The sequence below is a fragment of the Miniopterus natalensis genome, chromosome 5 (genome assembly GCF_054644295.1).
Source record: "Miniopterus natalensis isolate mMinNat1 chromosome 5, mMinNat1.hap1, whole genome shotgun sequence".
NCBI lineage: Eukaryota > Metazoa > Chordata > Mammalia > Chiroptera > Miniopteridae > Miniopterus > Miniopterus natalensis.
Window position 1 is genome coordinate 40,608,072 of NC_142085.1, and position 16,726 is coordinate 40,624,797.

Here is a 16,726-nt window from a genome sequence, read left to right on the forward strand (position 1 = left end):
GGTAAGATTTTGTTCTTTTTTATGGTGAGTAATATTCCATTGTATGTATGTACTGCTGTTTTTTTATCCACTTGTCTGTTGATGGGCACTTGGGTTGCTTCCATAGCTTGGCTGTTGTAAATAATGGTGCAGTGAACATAGGGGTGCATATATTCTTTCAAATTAGTGTTGTTTTTCTTCAGATATATTCCCAGAAGTGGAATCACTGGGTCATCAGGCTGTTCCATTTTTAATATTTTGAGGATCCTCCATACTGTTGTCTACAGTGGCTGCAACAATCTGCATTCCCACCAACAGTGCACGAGGGCTCCCTTTTCCCCACATCTTCACCAACACTTGTTTGTTGATTTATTGGTAGTAGCCATTCTGACAGGTGTGAAGTGATATCTCATTGTGGTTGTAATTTGCATTTCTCAGACGAGTAGAGACATTGAGCATCTTTTCATATGTCTGTTGGCCATCTCTATGTGCTCTTGGAAAAGTATCTATTCAGGTTCTTTGCCCATTTTTTAATTGAATTGTTTGTATTTTTTGGTGTATGAGTTCTTTATCAATTTTGAATATTAATCCTTTATCATATGTATCATTGGTGAAAATATTCTCCCATTCATTGGGTTGTCTTTTTATTTTTGATGGTTTCCTTTGCTGTGCAAAAACTTTTGTTTGATGTGGTCACATTATTTTTTTTGTTTCCCTTGCCCAAGGAGATTTGCTAAGAGAAATGTCTTGAGATTTTACTGCCTGTGTTTTCTAGGATTTTTATGGTTTCTAGTCTTACATTGAAGTTTTTAATCTATTTTGAGTTTATTCTTTACATGGTGTACGGAGGTAATCTAGTTTCATTTTTCATGTATCAGTCCAATTTTCTCAACACCACTTATTGAATAGACTGTCTTCACCCCATTGTATTTTCTTGCCTCCTTATGTCAAAACTATACTAATTGACCATACAGACATGCGTTTGTTTCTGGGCTCTCTATTCTGTTCCATTAATATATATGTCTGTTTTTATGCCGGTACCATGCTCTTTTGATTACTATGGCCTTGTAGTATAGTTTGATATCAGGTAGCATGATTCCTCCAACTTTGTTCTTCTTTCTCAAGATTGCTGTGGTTATTTGGGGTCTGCAGTGGTACCATAAACATTTTTGGAATATTTGTTCTAGTTGTGTGAAGTATTCCATTGGTATTTTGATAGGAATTGTGTCAAATCTATAGATCACTTTGGGTAGTATGGAGATTCTAACAATGTTAATTCTTCCTACCCATGAGCACAGTATATTTATTTGTATCTCCTTTGTTTTCTTTCTTCAGTGTCTTTTAATTTTCTGAGTACAGGTCTTTTACATCCTTGGTTAAATTTATCCCTACATATTTTTTTTATGTAATTGTAAATGGAATTGTTTTCTTAGTTTCCCTTTCTGATAGTTCATTATTGGTGTATAAAAATGCAACCAATTTTGGGGTATTTATTTTGTATCCTGTTACTTTACTGAATTTATCAGCTCTAATAGTATTTGGTGGAATCTTTAATGTTCTGTATATACAGTATCATGCCGTCTGCAAGCAATGACAGTTTTCCTTCTCCCTTTCCAGTTTGGATGCTTTATATTTCTTCTTGTCTGATTGTTGTGGCTAGGACTTCCAGTACTATGTTGAATAAGAGTGGTGAGAGTGGGCATCCCTGTCTTGTTCCGCAAAAGGAATCTCTTAATTCTGTAAACTTCCCACGTTTTGCTATAACTTTAGTTCTAATCTATGTCATCTTTGATCATGTACAAGACTGTGCTTTCCAAGAGCTACAGAAAATGAATAACAGTGTCTGCATTCTCAGTGCATTGTCTTTAATTAGGCAGACATAAAATCGTACAAATAGTAAAATTATGGACTTCTCTACTTTTTCTGCTCTTTATTCTGGCAATACTATGAGGTCATATTTTCTTAGAAAATGTTTATCAACTGCAAACTTTAAACTTTAAGCCATTCAAAATAAACCTAATCTCATCTATAAAAGAATTATTGCAGATCTGAAGATGTTGAATTTTTTTAAAAATATTTTTCTTGAACTGCCAATGGAAAAATTGTGCTTGCATGTGTAAATAGCCAGTGTCCTTAACTTTTTAGTAATCTCTTTACTATTCTGAAGTTGTCTCTGGGGCATTTGTGATAGGATTTTAAATTTACCTGGAAAAGCTCAATTCAGTATATTTTCATCATCTACTTGTACCAGATATTGGGCTAAGTGTGCACACTATGAAAACAGGTAAGAGCAAATTTCTCACACACACACCCCACCTGCTTCCCCTCTGCTGTTACTCTGCTAAGTTCTGAATAGATTAGGTACTTGATTTTTCTTTGTGATAAAAGAGAAAAACTTCAGGGCATAATGGCTACTAAAAGGGAACAAATTGGTAAATGTCAAGGGTCATCAGTTTCCTTTGATTCCTAAGTACAGGTGTTTCTTTTTATATGTTTCACTCAGCACTATCTTTAGTTAAAGGCTGCATTTTAGGCTATAGGCATTGTTCCCAAATTCAACTAACTATAGTACTTTAACAGGAATGTGTGGTAAAATAGATTAAAAGCACATTTCATAAAAAAAACCTCAGAGCTACAGAAAATGAATAACATTCTGATAGCACCAATCAAGCATAAGCTGATTCAAATAAAACTAGTTTTGATACAGAATAAATGGATAATTTAACAGTAATAGCTGGAGTGGTAGGATAGGAATTGAGAATCTTTCTATTCCTTCCATCCATTTTCAACTTTTTAAATAGCTCTTGAGCTTTTTCCTTACTAAGTGGAAGAGAGATGCATGGTTTTGTTTGTTTTTTGACAAACTTGTGTTTGTTTGTTTTTTAATTTTTTTTTAAATTAAAAATTGGCCATAAAATACAGAGTAGTCGCAACAATGAAAAAGCAAAGGCAGAGTTTTTCTTCTCTGTAAAATTGATTTCTTTTGTTTATAGAAACATCTTTCTTTGGAAGTCTGCATGCTTCAGTTTTTCTATGCTTATATTCAAAGGTAAGCTAACTGATGTGGATCTCTCCTTACTGCATTAGCAATGTATAAAGATTAGGAAATTTAGGAGAAAAGCACCTGAATTCTTTCAAGAAGTTGCTCTTTTCCCCCCCTAAAACTAAAAGAACAAATGCTAGAATCAGAGAAACATTGTTTATGGATATACCAATACAAGTCATTGGAGATCTTAATGACCCAGCCAGACAAATCCTACAGACCTGAAGACCTAAGTGTATTTAAGATACACTGGATATTAAAACACTGAAAATTATTTAAGAAAATTATTTAAATATATGTGAAAAGCTGAATCCTACTATTGAAACCATGCCTACTGCCTTTGAATTTATTATTATTTTGATATAGGTGAATATATGGTAGCCTAGTAGGATTTTTTAAATGTTAGGAATGATGGAATGAAAGTATCTTTTTGTTATGGCATTCCAATTTTGCATTTAATGAACCCCTGAATAGAAAGTTAGTTGACTCAGTTTTGATAACCTTCTTACTGGAGAACTTGAATCCTAATCCTCTGTTATAGGGTAATTCAGTTTTAATCACCAAAGGTAGCCTCATTTTGTGATCTGTGACTGACATTTATAATGTTAGGTTGTGTAGTTTATTAAAACTGGCTGTGACTTCTTAAAATCTGAACTTAGACACATAGAGGTATTAGGGTTAAGATCAGACTAAAAGAAGACATTCTTAATTTCTCTATAGGTGAAAGACTGATGTTCAAGTAGATTAACAAGTCTCCCTTAAACGAGACAGACTGATAGGTGAAGGAAAAAGAGCTAATATGGGAGAGAACAGGATAGGGAGTAGGTGACTGTGGTGTTAGTAAATAAACTGAGATTTCAGTTGTATTTTATTTTTGAGAGTCCATGTGTTAAAAACTGGGTGTTCTATAGCAAAATTTTTAGACTAATAAATCACACTGGGTATTTTGAATGTATTTGATTTTCTTTTTATGTAACATTAGTAGAAAAGATAAAGCTTTTAGGAATTTTTTCTCTCATAGCCTATACAAATTTAGGGAATGTTTCAGAAACTAGTAGAAAAATTTGTAAAAGACTGTTGGAAAATATAAAGAAAATTAAAGTTTTCTATATACGTATATATATAAAATATATTTATTTTGCAGAATTCCAGTGCCCAATTTAGTGGATAGCTGGGCATCCCTTTTGATCCTACTGAAAGACTCTATACAACTGAGTCTTCCAGCCCCAGGGCAGTTTCTTATACTTGGGTAAGCAATTTCACTTAAAAATATTATTTTGAATAAAAAAAGAATGTTCATTCTCCTAGTTGCTGTGATCTCTCTGCCTTCCCGTAGAATTCTCAAGGTGTAAAACTAGACATGTAACATGAGGCCTGTAAATAAAGGGCGGGGGTGGAGAGGGAGCAATATGTATTTACACATATACAAAATGTCAGTGTGCTCGTGTAAAGCTTACAACAGCAGTTATTTCATGAGGAAGGGACCATAGGATTAGAAGGGGAGGGGTGAGAGGTACAGCTGAAGTGGAACTTCATAGAAGAGGATCATTTGAGTTCAAGGCCCTCAGCATAAACAGGCTTGGAAAAGTCATTTTCCTGATCGGTGTTACTAGTTTGTATGATTATTTGAAAAATTTCAGTCACCTTTACCTAACTGCCAGCACCTTGAGTTCATGGACAGTGTCTGGTTTTGCTCACCATTGTTCTTGGTTCACAGTAAGTACTTGCTTGAATGGAGGTGGTAGGAGCAGAAAGCCTTCTTTCTGGAGCTGGTGGGGGACGGGGCGGAAAGTGTACTGAGGCAAGGTGCCTTGTCTGATTATAGAGCAGTACAGTCAGTGGAATGGGGTGGATGAAAAGGGAGATGGGAGCTACATGGGGAAGCGTTTTGCATTTTAGTTATAAGAATTCTTGTCACAGGCAGGTGGTGGAGTGATTGCAGGTTTTGAGGAGAGATGGGACTGGCAGGGTGGGCGGTAGGATGGATCACAGGGGAAAGAGGGTGGACTAGGAATTCTGTGTCGGGGGGAGTGCGAACTGTTATGGGAGTGAAGGAAGAGGGAAAGAAGAAGGAAAAGCGGTCAGCAAAGGAGATAGGAAAGCAAGTGTCTATCAGAAAGCGAGAAGAAAACCGGATACTGCATAGTCAGTGTTGTAAAAGCAGAGAGGAGCTAAGAGGGCGTGAATAACACCTTCAGAGAGGAATAAGAGGCTGGCATCATTGGTTTCTCAAGGGTTGGTGATTTCGGGGAGAGGAGTGGCAAGGTACTAAGCACAGATGTGAACAGCAAAGAGTTAGAATGAGAAAGTAAATATGGGTTACTCTTTGGAGATGTTTGTTTATGAAAAGAAAGAAATTATAAGGTAGCAAGAGGAAATGTGATTTGAAAGTCATCATTACAGATAAGGAAGACCTGAGGATGTTGACTTGTCACTAGCAAAGATTCTGTAGTCGTGCTCTGCCTGGGGACAAATCCCAGCTCCTTTACTTCTTAGCTGTGTGCCCCTGGGCAGGTTATTTAACCTCTCCATCTGTAAAATGGCGGTGGTAATAGTGCCTGTCAGAGAGTTGAGGATTAAATGAGTTAAATATTTGTTAAAATCTTAGATTTTATAGTGCCTGGCCAATAATAAGTGTTATGTAAGTGGACAGTGATCGAAGATTCTAGAGAGAAGGGAGCTCATTGACAGCACCAGATTCCAGAGACAGAGGAGGGCATGGAGAGCAGGGAATGGCACCAGGTCTAAGAATGAGAAAGGAGGGTGCATTTTCTCTACGATGTTGCCACTCAAAGGCTGATCCTTCAACCAGCAGCAATGGAATCACCTGGGAGCTTATTAGAGATGTGGAATCATAGGCTCTACCCTTAGACTCCCCCAATCAGAATTTTAACAAGATTCCCAGGTGAATCGAATACACACTAAAGTTTGAAAAGGACTGCTTAAGACATAAGGGGGATAAGAAAGGGAATACACTTTTCCCCAACCTTTTTACATTATCTCAGATTGTCCAGTGGTGTCATTAATAGCCAATGACAGTCAATATGTTATCACACTGAATGGATAAATTCAACCAAAAAGCAAAGAACTTTGATCTATTAATCAGCCTCTGTAGCTGTGATAATGATTTAATATATGTAATTGTTGTGATTCTATATATATAAATTTATCTACTACCTTTATTGTCCTTAAGGGAACTAGCAATTCTGTTTTGGCAGCCAATGGTATAGAAAATTTTGAAGTGGAGAAGAAGGAAGTTGAGGTTTCTTCACGAAGATGGCCTCGTGTTTCCTAGTAAATGTGGGAATGTAGTCTTCCCACAGGAAGCAGAGAGAAGGTGGAGTGACAGAGCTGAGAGCTTAAGAGCCTGTTATAGCTGAGTAATGTTGAGTCCCCAGCCACAGCGGACTAGAGCTCCTGCTCTAGAATTTCAGGGTTCATGATGATCCCTGGACTCTCATGATATCTGTTTTCTAAATAAAAAAGCTGAAAGAGTTTTAGAGATTGAAGGTTTAGTAAAAAGAGCAGTGAACTCAATGTCTGCAATTCTTGGATCAGAAGTTAAGATTACCCATGTGTATGATTTTTAGTAATGAGAGATGTAAATACTAGAAATCAAACAGTGTTCTAATGAAGATTTCTGATCTTATGTTTTAATCTCTAGTACCAACCCTAATCACTGTAACCTTGGGTACATCAATAAACCTTTCGAAGGCTATTTTCCTATCAGGCAGTAATATCTGCCCTACCTGCCTCTGAATTGTTTTAAGGCTCAAAGAGGGAATGTATGTACAGGTGTTTGAATTGTCACCGAATAACCCTGCTGGCTAATTCATTAAAAATTAAGGCCATCTAAAGTTGGACATGTTCATTTATACGAGAAACTTAATTCCCTTTCTAAACTTCTGGTTGTTTAGTTTTTCCCCCAACCATTCCACTGATCCTCTAAAAATTTCTAATTATAGAAATCAATATGAAGATTGCTCTTCAATATAACTTTACCTATGAGTTTGAAAATAATTATGCATATAATTTATCTTAATAAAATCAAGTCAAAGTAAATATTGAATGGAATTATTTAGCAAACAATGGAAATGGAAAATTTAAAAATTTTATCTATCATATATATTCATACGAAGGGTAAGAAACCATTTCTGTGTTACAGTTTACAATTGGTGGGGTTTGGGGTTTTTTTGTTTTTGTTTTTTACTTTTTGGTTGATATGTAAAACGCATACAGAAAAACATACAAATAATTCAGTACACAACTCCACAAGTTATTACAAAGTAAACACACACAGTGTATAATAATGAACCTAAATTAAGAAATAAAACACCACGTGTCCCCTCAGGTCCCCTCCCAATTACTGTCCTATCCCTTCTCCCCAAAGATAACTACTATTCTGACTTCTAACACCACAGATAAATCTTGCCTTGTTTTTGAACTATAACTGCTTTATTTTGTGTCTTCTTCTTTCACACATCTGTAAGATTCATCCATGTAATTTCATGTAGCTATAATTTATTCATGTTCATTGCTGTTTAGTATTTCATTGTATGAATATGCCACAATTTATCTCTTCTGTTGCTAGACATTTGGGTTTTTTTCCAGATTCTGGCTTTTGCAAATAATGCTATTACGAACATCCTTGTACATGTCTTTTTATTGCACATTCTTGTGCATTTCAGCTGAGTCATAGGATATCCATATATATATATACACATACACACACACACATATACATATACATATACATATATATATGTGTGTGTGTATATATATATATATATATATATATATATATATATACACACACACACTCATTAAATATATAAAATAGAAATTGAGGCCACACAGTCACTTGCTCACTGTGAGAAATTAGATTGTATCACTTTCTTTAATATTTTTGGTTTGTTTTTCTCTTTGGCTATTTTAGGGTTCTGAATGAGTTTATTATGAAAAACCCTAGTTTGGAAAATAAAAAAGACCAAAGAGACCTTCAGGTAAGGCATTCTAAACTGAGGACTGTTGCCAAAACTCTGTTTCTCAGTGTCCTCAACACTAAAATGGGAAGGTCAAGTAAGATTTTCTGTGGCCCTGGCCAGGTGTCTCAGTGGTTGGAGCATCGTCTAGTACACCAGAAGGTGGTAGGTTCGATTCCCGGTCAGGGCACATACCCAGGTTATGGGTTCAGTTCCTGGTCGGGGCCCTTGCGGGAGGCAAGCAATCAGTATTTCTCTCTCTCTCCTTTGCTCCCTCCCCCATTCCCTCCCCCTTCATCTCCCTAAAATCAATAAAAATAAGTAAATACATACATAAAATTTTAAAATCCTTTAAAAAAAGATTGTGAAGTTTCGTGTGTGTATATAAGTACATATATATAGTTGTTTTCCTTGTTTCTGTAGGATGTGACTCATAAAATAGTGGATGCAATCGGTGCAATTGCTGGTTCTTCTTTGGAACAGACCACATGGCTGCGAAGGAATCTTGAAGTTAAGCCTTCTCCCAAAATAACGGTGGATGGAACCAGTCTGGAATCTGACGTTGAAGGTATTGATCTCAAACATCTAGGCTTATATTTGTAGGTGTATATTCACTAAGAAATCATTGCAGCTCTTGCTGTAAATACCATAAAATCATCCCTTTTCTCTCATGTTTAGTAGGTAGCGTTTTCAGTGGGGAAAGACCTAACTATTTCTTTACATGTCTTTTCTCTAATTCAGATATGTTATCCCCTGCATTGGAAACCTCAAACATAACTCCTTCTGTATATAGTGTCCATGCACTGACATTACTCTCTGAGGTAAATATTATCAGGTTTTTAAAAATGAACTTTCAAGTAAATAGTTTCACAATTAAATATTAGCAAGTAATTCTAAGAGTTTTTAATTTGAAAAATTATTATGTACTTGTAGAAATCATTGTATAGAATAAAGTTTTGACTTTGTATTCAGGTTATTTAGTTTGTTAAATTAGTGATAATAACCTTAGATTTTGCTCACGTCTCCAAGAACTAGTTTTAAAAGTACACTTTTTATAAAAAGACAAGTGCTTTTGTATTATAGTATGGTAGGGAGGGTGGAGCTTGCCACTACATAGTATTTTACAGTATACCAAACATTTTTATATGCATCCTCTGTCATGTTCTTTTTTATACACTGTTATATAGTCTTGCAGGTCATTTTTTGTTTGCCCTTTATAGATGTGGACACAGCTTCACAAAGAATAGAACAATATGATTAAAATCAAATAGCTATTAAGAGTTGAGACTTGAGCAGCTCAATTCATTTGGTTGGTATTTTCCAGGCTCCCTTTAACCAGGTCAGGAATCTTCACCTCTCTTTTTGTATACTTCCCTTTCTTGGTTAAAAATAGTAAAAATTTGCCCATATTTATATCCTTATAGTTATAATGAACAAAAAAGCAAATAGTGACAGATACCATTCATATAAAAATGGCTTAGGGAGATCTTATTTTAGGTGTTTCCAATTTTAAGGTATTCTAGGTTTTCTTAAAGATGAAAACCACCTCTGAATGCTGTCAGTTTCAGCTCTTTGATTATACTCCATTTCTTTATTTTTTTAGGTTTTGGCTCATCTTTTAGATATGGTTTTCTATAGTGATGAAAAAGAACGAGTTATTCCTTTACTTGTAAATATCATGCATTATGTTGTGCCCTACCTCCGAAATCACAGGTACTATTATTATATAAGTAGATTTCTTATTTAATTTATAGCTTGTTAGAAGCAAATTATATTCCTTTATTGCCATTATTTGAATGACCACAAAATGACATTATTTTTACCTTGAATTAATTATAATGATTTAAAAAAAAATCTCTTACAGTGCTTTCTGTTTCCTATTGTTGTTTTAGGTAACTTTGAACACTAATGAATTACTTAATATGATGATTAAAATGATAACACAGGTTAAGGTGGTTTTCCTTCCTCCTAGTGCACATAATGCCCCTAGTTACCGAGCCTGTGTCCAGCTGCTCAGCAGTCTTAGTGGGTATCAGTATACCCGGAGGGCCTGGAAAAAAGAAGCCTTTGATCTCTTTATGGATCCCAGTTTCTTTCAGATGGATGCCTCTTGTGTTAATCAGTAAGTCATTGTCTCGCTTTATTCAACATGATAAGGCGTCTCATAAAGTCTGTTGAAATCAATTACTATGCTGCAAAGGAAAACACTTTTTTAACATGAACAACAAAACCTTAATTATGTATCATAATCCTTGTCTTTTTCAGTTGGAGAGCAATTCTGGACAATCTGATGACACATGATAAGACAACATTTAGAGATCTGATGAGTGAGTATTATGGGATGACAACCTAAGCAGTGTCTTTCCTGTATATGATCCATTTTTATTACTTACTTTGCTCTTTTTCAGACACTATTGAATTGGCTCTTTGTCAGGTTATACTTAGTTCCCTATAGGAATATAGTGTTAAACTCACAGAGGACATCGTAGTGATGAATAATAAGTAAACCTTTGGCCACATGTCTGTAAATTGCTTCCTCAGAGCACAGCATAGAACCTAGCACACAGTAAGCACTCAGTAAGTAATTGTTGACAAAATGAAAGAGTGACAGGTGGAGAGGCAGGGAAAGGAGCCACACTGTGGGCCAGTCACTGTGAGTCCTGGCCCAGCTCATCTTTCTGAAGGAAAGAAGGAGGGGCCGGAAAGGTCGGAGCCACTCTCCTCCCTCTTTCCGCCCACCTTGACTGGTTTTATGTGTTAGGGCTTCTTGTACTACTTCATCTGAAGAAAATAGGCCTTTTGAATTTTTCTGGAAGTTTGGAAGTGACTAAGCTAATGACCTGAAATAGCAGTGAACATGAGTGAGTCTGTATGATTCTGCACAAGTTCCTTAACACAAGCTGCAGTTTCCCCTCCAGAAAAGCAAGGAGCAGCGTATTCTCTCTTCTCTGCTCTTCAAGGCATTGTTTTAAGGTTCAGATTTGTCCGTTCAGCAAATATTTATTAAAAGACAAAAATGAGCCAGGCATTATGCTAACCTTAGTCAAATAAATAAGATTATTTCAGGGAGTAAGAAAGAAGTTGTGAAGGAAATAGCGCAATGCAATAGATTTTAAATAACAACTGAAGAGCTCATATTTGAGGTGAAACTAAAGAAGCCAAGCATGATATATCCTAGGGACAGAGTATTCCAGGCATAGGGAACAAAAATTATAAAGGTCTTGGGGTGGGAGAAAGCTTGGTGAGTTCAAAGAAAAGCAAACAGGATGGTGTGGCTGCCAAAGAGTGAGCAGGGCAGGAGTGACAAGACTTAAGGAAAGAGAGCTAGGTAGGCCAGGCCAGGAGTGCTTTTTAAAGATTCAGGAAGATGGCATAAAATATTAAATTGTTTATAAATGGCATTGTTAGTGATCTTATGTTCAGAAACCTACAGTTCCAGTTTTCTGTCTCTCCACATCACAATTCTTAACCCTTGGTCTTCTGGCTTGTGTATGCTGGATCTGTTTGCCAGTCCTCCTGCCCTAGAGAGGAGCCCAAGCCCTCTACCCTAGGTTCCTTCCGCTCTTGGATGTCATAGGGGATCTAGGCATTTTTAAAAACAAATAATAATCCAACAAGTATCCCATGATCTGACTCATGTGGAATCTAATGAACAAAATAAACTGATGAACAAAATAGATCCAGAGACATAGAAACACAGAACAGACTGAGGGATCTCAGAGGGAAGGCGGGGGTGGGGGGGGGTGGGGGATGGGAAGAGATTAATCAGATAATTTATATGCATAACCTATGGACATAGACAATAGTGTGGTGAAGCCCTGGGGCGGGGGCACAGGGTAGAAGGGGTCAATGGGGAAAAAAAGGGGACATCTGTAATACTTTCAACAATAATATAAATTTAAATAAATAAAAATATAAAATAAAAACAAATTATAATCTGGATGACATATCATAGCCTCTCTCACTTGCTTTTTTTTTCAGCTCGTGTAGCTGTGGCTCAAAGCAGTTCACTTAATCTCTTTGCAAACCGTGATGTGGAGCTAGAGCAGAGAGCCATGCTTCTCAAAAGATTAGCATTTGCTATTTTTAGCAGTGAGATTGACCAGTACCAGAAATACCTTCCAGATATACAAGGTAAAGAGTGAAAAGCTATTTTCTTTGCCTTCCAGTCTGCTGGGGTTTTGTTTCTTAGAAAATACTTTCCCTAAGTTGTGAGCTGGGGTGAAATATAGCAAGTATAGGTAGATGAAAATGTAGGAGAATTAGAAATTTGTTCCACTGAAACAATAAAATATATCACCAGTACGAAAAGGAATCGGACGCTGAGTTTATAGAGCTTGCGCAGATGTAGTCCCTCTCATCATTTGGTCCACATTTCCGAGGAATTCATATTTGAGGATGTGGTGTGAGACTATTTTGCTGTAGGAGAGAGTTAGCATTTTTTATTGGGCATAAGGAGTCATATACTTTTAAGCAGAGGACCAAAATACAGGCAGAGCCAGGAAATGTTGACTGGAAGTGACATTCGAGGTCTCTAGTGTACGGCTGGGATATGGAGTGGCTAAGGTTTCGATAAACCTTCAAGAAGGAGGTCAGTGCACTGCTTGCGCCGGGGGTGAGCTCGACGTGGGGACTGGGCTGGGATTGACACTGTCATCTCTCCAGGGAGATTATTTCTCTCTCTCTTGGAAGGTAATGGACTTGTCCTTTCCTGACCCATTGTATCTCATCATGTCATACGTATAGCATACACATTGTCCTGTTATTCTAAGGTTGACTAGATCGGGGCTACTCAAAGGGTGGTCCTGTGGACCCGGCCCAGTCTACTATGTCATTCATGGTGGGTAACAGAAATGGTTTTTCTTTATTATGATTTTTCTAATAATTCATTTCTATTATAGTTTACAAAAGTATCAATCTGCAGCAGATAGGAAATTTTTTAAGGAGTTGGTCCTTCACCACAGAGAGTTTGAGCAAAACTAGGTTATATAGAAAAATTTTACATGAAAATGATTCTAATTATTTAGGTATTGATAATATGCTGCATTTCTTTCAGAGAGATTGGTGGAGAGTCTGCGTTTGCCCCAGGTGCCAACTCTTCATTCTCAAGTGTTCCTGTTTTTCAGAGTGTTACTTTTAAGAATGTCTCCACAACATCTTACCTCTCTCTGGCCTACCATGATCACAGAACTTGTGAGTTCATTTTAGTTCAGTCAAGTGATAAGTAAATTACAGAGCACCATGACTAGTGTCAGCATGCTTACTGTATAAAAAACTAAGCCTTTTCCCGACGATTTTAACACTTGAAGATAGTAAAACAAGTCAGATTTCATCTCCATACAGCTTAAATTTCCTAATATACAACATTAATATTAGCTCCTTGTGAGTCATTACTTTGTCTGATCTAGTTCAATTCAGTCTCTTCTGCACCAAATGTTTAACTTTGTCATGGCCGCCAGGCCTGGCTCCCACCTGTGGCAGCCCCTCTAGGGTGACTAGAAATGGTGTGGCTGTATTGAAATGGAGACTGAGTGAGGCATGCACTCATTCTAAAGTGCAGCCCTTGCTCTAATTAAGCTGGCTTCAAAGAGACTTTTTTCATAAAGATTTTGCAAACTTCCAAAACAATAAACCTTCCCAAGTCCCCCTACACTAATCCATCCCTCTCCCCAAACCAGACCCTGTCACCCTCATTGGAATGATCTAGGAGTGGAGGGGAGATAAAGGGAAAGGAAACAGCTCTGAAAACTCAGCATTTATAATTTACCCACAAAGAAGTTGGCTTTAATATTTTTCCTGTTTCAATAACTAACTGCTCCATATTCATCCAAACAAAAGCATGTCTTCATCTTAGCTCTGCCAGTGATCAGCAAAGCTCTGTGGTAAATTTGCAGTTTTATTTCCAGAAACTAAGTATAAAGATCCTGAAATTGTATCCTAAAATTTGTTTTTAGATTAATGAAAATATAGCCTAAAGATAACTTGAAAGAAGGATTAGATATCCGGTTTGAAAAAACATTTAACATTTATTCCACGGTCTTTAGGTACAGGTATTTTTACTGATGGAGCAGGAGCTCACTGCTGATGAAGATATTTCACGGTAATATGTGGTTCATTTCAACATATTCTTGTCGATGTTTAGTATCCTAAAATGATTTAGAATGTTACTTCACAACTAGGAGAGTACAGATGCTGTTTTTTATAATACTTTATATACAGGGTGGGGCAAAAGTAGGTTTACAGTTCATATGGAAAATAGTACACTAATTAATAACAATGTGAGAATATTGTATACTCACAACTGTAAACCTACTTTCGCCCCACCCTGTATTTAGTCTGTTACTATCTACTTGATCTTATTTGGATATATTTGTACTTATTCCTTAAGCACTTTAGACTGGATTAAACTATCAGTATTCATGACCTTTGGCCTCTAGAGACAAATTTTGTTCAAAGCAATACAATATTGTTCCAGTTACATGAGCCATTTTTGTTGTGATAGGTCAAATCTTGGCTGTAAAACATGCAGCAAAACGTATTATGGCACATAACCTGTCACTAAGTTATCCATATGTCCAGATATTCCAGAATGATCTCAATGTATTATCATTTTATTTCTCTTAGTAGAGGCAGTTTAATTGTATGATTAAATATAATTTATTTTTACTTATATAGGAATTTTTGTACAAATAAGTTTAAAAATTGAAAAGTTCCCCTAAGACCTTTATGTCTTGAGTATATTTTATTTTTTTGCAGTGTTAGGTTTATAAAAGAGTTCCCTGTACTGGTAACTGTGTTTAGTGTTACAGAAAGTCCTCCCCCCCTTTGCATGACAGTAGTGGACAGGGCTCCTGGTTTTACAGCTTGTATTTTTCTATTTCTTGGGTGTATCCCAGTTACTCTGTACTATTTTTATGTTCATAAAATTTAAAGAACAAAAGATAATTTTTTGTTTGAGAACAGCTACATTATAGTCATAACCTTGCTTAGTAATTATAGGTACACTTTTCAAAATGATTATGAAAAATATTAGTTGGCAATTGAGGTTCCCAGGAGTCACCTGTTAGTAAACAGGTCCAGCTACTGACAGCACTGTCTCTGCTCACAGGACTTCAGGCCCCTCTGTGGCTGGTCTGGAGACAACCTACACAGGCGGCAACGGCTTTTCTACTTCCTATAACAGCCAGCGGTGGTTAAACCTCTATCTCTCTGCTTGCAAATTTTTGGATTTGGCCCTGGCGTTGCCCTCTGAAAATCTCCCTCAGTTTCAGATGTAAGTAAAAGTAAGGATGTTAAGTGGGTATTTTGATGCATTTTCTTTGGTCACTGACATCTAAGACTAATATAAAAGTTTTTTCCATAAGTTGAAATATTTTTTTTATTAAGGTGTAATTCTTGAGGGATGATGGGGGGACAGTTATTGGAAGTAAATGGTTTCTATGGATATATTAAAATTAACAAAGCATTCAGTCAACAAATTGAGTACCCACTGGATGTGAGGCAGTGGGGCACATGATTCAGCAGCTTCAAGTCCAATGTAAGAGACATAAACACCAGATATGATAGCAGATGTGGCCCAAGATGCTGAGGCCACACAGTATTGACCCCTCCTGGCTTTGAGGGTCAGAGCAGGCCATGAGGGCAGTTTTATACTGAGGTGGTGAAGAGTGAGGGTTGGGAGGTGCATGTGTGAAGACATAAGAGGAGTGGAGTTGGTATGTTGGAAACATTGAAAGATTAGTATTGCTGGAGCAGAATGTTAAAAGAGGAGGCTGGAATGCTACTGAATTATGAGTTATATAGCCTTGTAAGCTATATTAGAGAATTTGGACTTTAACCTAAGAACAGTGGGAAGCCTCTGAAGCATCTTAAGGAATGAAGTGCTGTTACCAGGTCAGGCTTGCATTTTAGAAATTTTACTGCGGCTGTAGTTTGAGAAAGGACTGGAGATGGGCAGGACTGGAATCAAGGAGGCTGTTTTATTTCAGATGAGAGGGAACTGAACTAGAGATGGTAGAGGAGAGTAGGGAGAAAATTAATGTAAGTTCTCACAATGCCTTGTTCATAAGTGCTCAAAAATATTTAATTACAGTTTTTCATACTTAAATTTTTTTTTTTTTAAATATATCTTTATTGATTTCAGAGAGAGGAAAGGAGGGAGAGAGAGAGAGAGAGAAACATCAATGATGAGAGAGTCATTGATCGGCTGCAGCCCGCAACCCAGGCATGTGCCCTGACCGGGAATCGAACCCCAATCGCCTGGATCCTAGGTCGACGCTCAACCGCTGAGCCACGCCCGGCTGGGCCATACTTAAATTTTTTATTTTTATTTTTAAATATACCTGTTGATTTCAGAGAGAGGGAGGGAGAGGAAGAGAGAGAAACATCAATGATGAGAGAGTCATTGATCGGCTGCCTCCCGCACGCCCCCAACCAGGAATCAAGCCCACAACCTGGGCATGTGCCCTGACCGGTGATTGAACTGTGATCTCCTGGATCCTAGGTCGACACTCACTGTTGAGCCACGCCTGGCTGGGCCATACTTAAATTTTTTAATAGGCAAACTGTATGGTAGTTTTGTCAAAATACAGCTACGATAACTTGAGACTTTATTCAAATGATCAAGTATGTACTTATATAATGTGTTATATTATTTTTTTGGAGTAGAATATTAAGATAAAGGTACCAGGATCTTTCTATACTTGAACATTCTTAAATCTCC

The 16,726-nt window shown here is 36.9% G+C and overlaps 1 protein-coding gene across 4 annotated transcripts in view; it reads left to right on the plus strand.

The window, feature by feature from the left end:
* DOP1A (DOP1 leucine zipper like protein A) overlaps positions 1-16,726 on the plus strand; it is an 86,013-nt gene that overhangs the window by 63,923 nt on the left and 5,364 nt on the right. For all 4 annotated transcript variants that reach the window (XM_016207340.2, XM_087817482.1, XM_087817484.1 and 1 more), the window contains 12 exons: positions 2,973-3,028; positions 4,167-4,271; positions 7,959-8,025; positions 8,428-8,572; positions 8,746-8,825; positions 9,608-9,717; positions 9,977-10,126; positions 10,270-10,331; positions 11,986-12,138; positions 13,061-13,197; positions 14,049-14,104; positions 15,113-15,277. In XM_016207340.2, the coding sequence (XP_016062826.2) occupies positions 2,973-3,028; positions 4,167-4,271; positions 7,959-8,025; positions 8,428-8,572; positions 8,746-8,825; positions 9,608-9,717; positions 9,977-10,126; positions 10,270-10,331; positions 11,986-12,138; positions 13,061-13,197; positions 14,049-14,104; positions 15,113-15,277 (1,286 nt within the window). The remainder of the gene's footprint in view (positions 1-2,972; positions 3,029-4,166; positions 4,272-7,958; positions 8,026-8,427; positions 8,573-8,745; positions 8,826-9,607; positions 9,718-9,976; positions 10,127-10,269; positions 10,332-11,985; positions 12,139-13,060; positions 13,198-14,048; positions 14,105-15,112; positions 15,278-16,726) is intronic.